The 8008-nt window shown below is 38.5% G+C and overlaps 1 protein-coding gene across 1 annotated transcript; it reads left to right on the forward strand.

The window, feature by feature from the left end:
• Positions 1-627: 627 nt before the first annotated feature.
• LOC310650243 (glucose-6-phosphatase catalytic subunit 1-like) lies at positions 628-7408 on the forward strand. The gene is made up of 5 exons (XM_083379082.1): positions 628-2098; positions 3461-3570; positions 3671-3776; positions 6202-6317; positions 6415-7408. The coding sequence occupies exons 1-5, from the start codon at positions 1881-1883 to the stop codon at positions 6924-6926; spliced, it is 1062 nt and encodes a 353-aa protein (XP_083235208.1). The 5' UTR covers positions 628-1880; the 3' UTR covers positions 6927-7408.
• The last annotated feature ends 600 nt before the right edge of the window (positions 7409-8008 follow it).

Below are 8008 nucleotides of genomic sequence, written 5' to 3' on the forward strand. Positions count from 1 at the left end.
TAAAAAAAACTAAAAAACAAAGAGAAAAAAGCTTAGGGATTTAAAAATAACTGTACAACTCTATTATTAAATGACTCTTCATCCCCTCCCATTAATAAATTAGTTAGCCCAGCATTTTCATACTTGGCAACTCAAAGATGTGTGGACTTCAACTCCCCAAATTCCATAGCAAATTGCCAAGTTTGAAAAACACTGACCTAACTTGTCCTGTCCAGTTGACTTTAGGATTGTCATTGAGAGACTGGAACCGATCATGCAAGTACTGTAAACAAGGCCAAATTGGCTGCTTACAGAAATATTCTTGAAGCCTTTTTGCCCTTGCAATTAAGCCATGGTGAAAGAACATTAGGCTCTGGGAGGGTTACGACCTCTGGATTTTCTTTCAGTTCCATATTCCAACCAAGTTCTTTCTAGTACCAACATAAAGCCTGCAAAAGTGGCTAGGGCATTTTTTTAACTCCAGAACATCCAGATAAATCCATAATTTATCTGAGTTTGTCCAGATTTTGTACTCCAATCTGAGTATCCCTACTAGTATAGAAAAATGTCCCCAAAGTAGGAAAGTTTGTATACACACATGAAGTGGGAATACCCTGCACAAATCAAAACCAGAACAAATTTAAATGGCTAAATCTGTTTATTTAAGAGTACAGTCAAAATTTGATAGCCATTGGTATGGAACATAATACCGTATATGTTTTCCAGTATTTCTTCTCAAACTATAGCATCAGGAAGACTGGGATAACCATAACACTTCACTTTTTCAGCCTTACACAAATAAATAGTCTGGAAGGCTATTATGGGTGATAATGCTAGAAATGGCCAGAAAAAGCCAAATGCTGTAATTTCTGGAAAAAGTCGCCCACCACAGCAGGTTGTATTATCCCAAAGCTAAGCCTCGAGCCAGGCTGGAATGAATCTACAGTGAACTAGTGTATTTTATGAAAACTACTTTGCGTTGCTTCAAGGTCTTGATTGAAATTGGGGCCTTGGCTGATTTCTTTTTATAATCCTGTTCCATAGCTGTTATTAGAAATCTGCTGTGTAGTCCTAAAGTCCAAAATGCTGAGTTCATTTCAGTTGTATATCATCACCACTACCCTTTACTTTGCTCTGAGGGACTGATCTCTTTATCTGCTTATTAATAAATTGCTTGAGCACAGAATTTAGAAAACAATTTCTTAGACCTTGTTGATTGTGCTGCTGCATATATTTCTGGTGGATAGTTCTCTGACCTCAGGTACGCCAGATTAAGCATGCCTTTGAGTCTTGATTAATTAATTTATTACCTGGAAGGTTTACCTATCAACCTTTATTTCCCAGTTTTTAGTTTGTATCTAAAAATGTCTGAGACTTACACACTTAACTAGAGCTAGTTCAAAGAACAAAGAAAATTGAAACTGCTTATACTAATTTAATTCTTTAAAAAATAGTTCTTGAAGACTATATCAGTGTGTTATGCACACATTCCATAATGGCTGGATTAAGCAACGTTATAATAGTTGCCTCGTCTACCGAGACATTATTACATTTAGAGGTTCATAACTTTTCCCAAAGGTTCATTAAAATTGTAGTTTGATCAACAAGCGTGTTCTGTTAAGCAGAATCTAACCTCCATTCAGGATACGGTGGGAAAAGGCAATGGCATTTCAAGCACTTCCAAGCATGTAGGGCAGATGTGCTCCCTGAAACAGAAGATATTGACTCTTGCACACAAATACACCTTGCTTCATTCTGCAGCTTCTGTCAATATTTTTTGGACAAGAGAGGGGGTTAAAGATCAAAGATCAGAGGGCTTGGATATTAAAAAGGCCCAGCAATTGCTGGGGAAACTAGGAAGAACCAAAGTGGGAGAAGATAGTCTCTGCTGAAGTTGCACTATGGATCTTATGCACAGTACAGGAGTCCAGGCTACCAGCTACCTTCAAGAGAATTTCATGGACTTTCAAGACTGGTTTCTCTTCATCTCAACAGTAACTGATCTCAGAACGACTTTCTTCTTCTTCTTCCCTATCTGGTTCCAACTGAAGGAAGCAGTGGGAATCCGACTCATCTGGGTAGCTGTCATCGGCGATTGGTTCAACCTTGTTTTCAAGTGGTGAGCATGAGTGAGAATTCCTGATCATCATATCTGAGTTCAGGAATGACTTCTGCTCTCATTTTTTCCAGCTCAAAGACCAAAGTGACTTTTACAACCCTTCCTTATTGCAATTTGGTGCTTAACTCAGAGCATAGTTGTTTGCATGCTGTGAAGCATGCAAAAGTATATAGTATACAATAATATGAAGATAATTCTGCTTATAAATTCCAGATTTTTACTCTTTTTCTGAAGGGCCAGCACAAATCATAATTTATAAGGTGGCTGTAATGCTAAAAACAAAGGTTGGCTGCAAAGCAAGAAAAGAATAAGGAGAGGGAGGTGACTGGGAAGAAGAAGAAACTAGGTTTTCCTCCAAACAAGCATTTTATCATTTCCCCTCAGAGAATTGAATTTGGGACACTTAAGGAAAAGGGAGCAGGCTTGAAGGCTGCCATTATTCTCTCTCCTCTCTCTCTCTTCAGAAATTAACTGGCTATTTGTTTATTTGCTTAAATGGTCTGAGCATCTATCTGTTCCATGGATTTTTATTCTCTATCACAAACTGGGATTCAGGTATCATGAGGAAACCTCTGGGCAATTTTGTCTCCATATTATTTTGTATACAATTATTTGTATATAAGTTCTATTGAATTTAAGCAGCTTTACAAATAGATACTGTGCTGTAGTGTATGTCCAGAATGTCCTCTCAGGATCCAATCCAATTTAATTGGGAATCAATTTTACTAACTATAAGGCATCTTGCCTTCTGAATAGGTAAGTATAATATTATTCCTTACAAAAAAAATATTTGGCATTTTTACATCTTAGAATTTTGTTAATTTGCAACTTCTAGAATTTGATCTTCTCTATGACAGAAGTGAAACTGATAAGTACTCCAACCTTCACATTATAATATGCATTCTTAATTTTGTTGAAAAAAATTAATTTTGGTGAATGAAGGAAAACAATAAAAGACTGTCTGTTGAGATTTTATATTAAAATTGTATGGCTACTTTTCTAGTAAAATAATCCTCAGAGCTTGCAAAAATAAAAATGAAAATTCAGAAAAGAGCAGCAAGGGTAATAAATGTTTCTGAGTCAAATACCTTTGTCTTATAATTTTCATAATTCTTAGTGCTAGGAATTATGGGAGCACAAGTTGGAGAAGGTTGCCCAAGTCTATCCTTACTTGAAAGGCTTTTAATTCTAGAACTCCAGTCTTGCAGATAAATCTGAAATTAGAAACTTGAAATCTCCTTTTTAAAATTTATAGATTGTCTGGTATGCCTGGAACTGTAAAGGTCTATTTGTTGTCTTATGCCTGCTATGGCTTTGTCCTTTACTGGGATCAGAATTACTTTTAATTTTCCTTTCTTCTAGGATCCTCTTTGGAGAGAGGCCCTACTGGTGGGTACATGAGACAGATTTTTATGGCAATGCAACACCTCCAGTAATCCGGCAGTTTCCCATTACCTGTGAAACTGGTCCAGGTGAGGTTGCATATGTCATATCCCCGACTTTCCCAGTACCTTCCTTAAGCCACTGCAGCTACAGCTTTCCTTTCACTGATTTCATTGTATGCATCTTCAGGTAGTCCTTCTGGTCATGCCATGGGGTCTTCTGGGGTCTACTATGTCATGGTGACAGCACTGCTATCACAACTATTGCCACAGAAGCGAAACACCCTGAGAGGCAGGTAAGGTCTACGTGCCTGCTGGGCATATGAGAGCTGGAACTGAGAGCGCTCCTTTTTTGATTTTCTGTCCTGTAAATAAGGATACCTTTCCCCATTCCCATTTCCGTTTAAGAGGAGGATTTTAATACTAGATGATGGATATATATATATATATATATATATATATATATATATATATATATATACACATATACATATATATATATATATATATATACACATACATCATACATACATACATACATACATATATATACATACATCATACATACATACATATATATATATATATATATATATATATATATATATATATATATATATATATATATATATATATATATATACCTAAACATTGTCTCAATTCACTATCTCATTTTCAGGTAGTTGATGTTTTTATTTGTTTGTGATAATTGATGCCACAATGCACACATTAAGTATTATCTATATGCAACATGGGGACGCGGTGGCTCAGTGGGTTAGGACGCTGAGCTTGTCAATCAGAAGGTCGGCAGTTTGGCGGGTCGAATCCCGAGTGCCGCGTAACAGAGTGAGCGCCTGTTACTCGTCCCAGTTTCTGCCAATCTAGCAGTTCGAAAGCACGTAAAAATGCAAGTAGAAAAATAGGGACCACTCCGGTGGGAAGGTAACAGCGTTCCGTGCGCCTTTGGCGTCTAGTCATGCCAGCCACATGACCACGGAGACGTCCTCAGACAAGCGCTGGCTCTTCGGCTTTGAAACGGAGATGAGCACCGGCCCCTAGAGTCGGAAACGACTAGCACGCATGTGCGGGGGAACCTTTACCTTTATATGCAACATGAATAAATGTGCAGTAATACAGCAGTATTAAAGACGATTATAAATCATCAATAACTTTCATGAAATCCAGATTGGTTCAAAATTGAAGCATTATAAAGGTAGTCTTTGACTTATGACCATAAGTCAGCCCAAAATTTCTATTGCCCAGTGAGACATTTGTTAAGTGAACTTTGCCCCATTTTATGACCTTTCTTATCACAGTTAAGTGAATCACTGCAGTTGTTAAGTTAGTGACATAGTTTTCAAATGAATCTGGCTTCCCCATTGACTTTGCTTGCCAAAAGGTTGCAAAAGGTAATCGCATGACCCCTGGGCATGGCAACAGTCATAAATATGAACCAGTCACCACGCATCTGAATTCTGATCACATGACCATGGGGCTTCTGCAACAGTCATGTGAAAAACATTCATAAGTCACTTTTTTCAGTGTTGTAACTTTGGTCAGTAAAAGAACTATGGTAAGTCAAGGATCACCTGGATTTGTGGAAAATTGGATTTTGTGGAGTTTCAGTGTCAATTCTTCCACTGTTTTTTTCCCCAGTTTTTCAACACAGATACACAAACATGAATATCCATAGGATAGTCAAAAAAGTCAGGATGAGGGCAACAGTGGAATGAATACATTTCTGCCAGGTTTGTATGTATGCATGTGTGCAGAACATATGAAAAACAGACAGAACTTTGATTTCACTATCCTAGCTACTATCTTGACTCTTTTTAAATCACATTGTACACCGTGGCACACCTATATACCATATAAAATCTCAAAGCTACAGTTGGTTCCTTTTAAAAAGTTTTTTAAAAGGAAGATTAAAAACTAATACAACTAAGAAAAGAAGAAAAATAAAAAAGAAAGTTAAAAGTGCAAGGAGGTAAAATAAAATAAAAATAGAAAAGAAAAAAGAAATAGCTTCCAATCTTTACAGCAATTTTAAGTATCACAATTTGACTCACAATGAAGGGGCAAATCTTATAGCCCCTTCCCTACTCCACTGCCACTTCAAAAGCTCACCCCTCTGCTGAGATAATTAGCAAAAAGAGAATTGATGTTTATATTTACATTCATTGGCAAAAGAGATTACAAGAGAATACACAGGCATTTATTCTGTGAGGGAAGGAGAAAACAGGACAGCAGAAATTGCCTAGATATTACTTGTCCCCTATCTCTTGCAGAGCATAGAGATTAGAGAAGAGATTACAAGAGAGTAAGCAGTAGGTGGCTGTTCATTCTCTTGTAATCCCTTCCTGTCCAATCTCAGTGCTGAAAGTGAAGGAAACCCGCCCCCCCCCAGCAAATCAGCATAGGACAACACATACTGACCCTCATGGCAATTGTGTGACTGAGGGGGACTGTGAAGGTCATAGACAGACATTGGTTGTAGTTATTTTTTCAGCACTGTTATAATATTAAAGTCACAAAACAAAGCAATTGGTGAAAACTATCTGCATCTAATTAATTTACTGTAGAATTAGCTAAATGACATCTTGTTATTTCCTGTTCTGGCAGAACATTCAAAGGACAAATTGGCCTTTAGTCTAAGATGTCCCTCTTAAGTGCAATTAAGAACTGCTTTTGCCCTCAAACTTTCCACCCTCCCCATTCCAGGTGTCTGCATAGTCTTCTTTGGGCAGGATTCTGGGCTATACAAGTCTGTGTCTGCTTGTCCCGAGTGTTCATTGCTGCACACTTCCCACATCAAGTAATTGCAGGTGTTATTTCAGGTAAGCTATTCCTAGTCTTGAATAAATAAAAGAATAAAACCCTGTAAGTAAATATCAAGAGAATGCCAACTCAATCAATAATTGACTTATTCTACAGGCATGCTGGTGGCTGTGGCTTTTGAACAAGTCCATTCCATCTACACCGCCAGCTTCATGCGATATGTTGGAACTATTGGCTTCCTCTTTGGTTTTGCCTTAAGCTTCTATCTGCTGCTCAAGATGCTGGGTGTAGATCTCTTATGGACACTCGAGAAGGCCCACAAATGGTGTGAACGGCCTGAATGGATCCATATTGACACAACCCCTTTTGCCAGTCTGTTACGCAATCTGGGCATTTTGTTTGGGCTGGGATTTGGACTCAACTCCCCAATGTATACAGAACTATGCAAAGGGAAGCAAAGCCAAGGGCTGACCTTTCATTTCAGTTGCATCATTTTTTCATTGCTAGTCCTGCACCTGTTTGATTCCTTTGAACTACCCACTGATCAGGAGATCCTTTTCTACATCCTCTCATTCTGTAAGTGCACTTGCGCCCACATCTGTGCAGTGGCCCTCATCCCCTATAGCATTTTCTGCCTCCTTCAGCCAATGAACAAGAAAGACTTATAAAGAACAAATGTCCTGCAATAGAGAGCAAATTTGGACATGTATCTTCAACTCTGAAGACTAAAGGTTTATAAACTAAGATATGTTGTTGTCTCTTTTGTGGATGATTAAACATTCTTAATCCCTTCAGGGAAGAAAACTATAGATAGCTTAACCAGAAAATAAAGCTGACTGGCATCTGGGATGTCTCTTGGAAAAGCTTCTGAGGAATTCCAACCAGAACAGAGGACTACCTTACCTGCTAGTTTACAAACCAAGCCAGAAACAGTTACAACCAATTTTAATATAGTAGCCTGGAAGACCTATTTGCTGTATTTGCATTGTCTGCTCTCCCCCACACCCGCATTCTGGTTCCTTTTCCATGTTCATCATACATTCTTTTCTCTTTTTTCATGTGAATGTTTGTGCATTTATCTCCAACCAATGTTAGGCACAAATCTTGCTTTTTACCATTTTCTTATCTCTTTGGACCAAATTATCTTGTATTTAATCCTATATTTAGGCAAGACAAGAAACAATGGATGGAAGAGCCTTGGTGGAGCAGTGGGCTAATGCCTCCCTAAGTAACACCAGCTGCCTGCAATTAGTGCAGGTTCACATCCCACCAGGCTCAAGGTTGACTCAGCCTTCCATCCTTCCGAGGTAGGTAAAATGAGGACCCAGATTGTTGGGGGCAATTAAGCTGACTTTGTAATAATGCCGATTGGGGGGGGAAGCCCTAATAAGCAGGCATATACATAGAATGAAGGCTATTGCTAAGCACATTGATTTGTGCTTTACATTGTAAGCCGCCCTGAGTCTTCGGAAAAGGGCGGGATATAAATGGGATTAAAATAAAATAAAATAAAATAAATAAATAAAAAACTAATGAAGGAGAGAAGCAACCTAGAACTAAACAGAAATGTCCTAATGGTGAAACAATAAATCAGTGGAAAAGCTCTCCTCCAGAAGTTGTAGGTCAAACATAAGGCCCGGGGGCCAGATCCGGCCCGTGAAGTGGTTTCATGCGGCCCGCAAAGCCATCCTGGAAACAGTGAGGGAACGGCCCCCACTGCCTTGGCCCTGGCCCAGAGACCTTCCTCCTG

This window comes from Vipera ursinii (genome assembly GCF_947247035.1).
Source record: "Vipera ursinii genome assembly, chromosome: Z".
NCBI classification, from domain to species: domain Eukaryota; kingdom Metazoa; phylum Chordata; class Lepidosauria; order Squamata; family Viperidae; genus Vipera; species Vipera ursinii.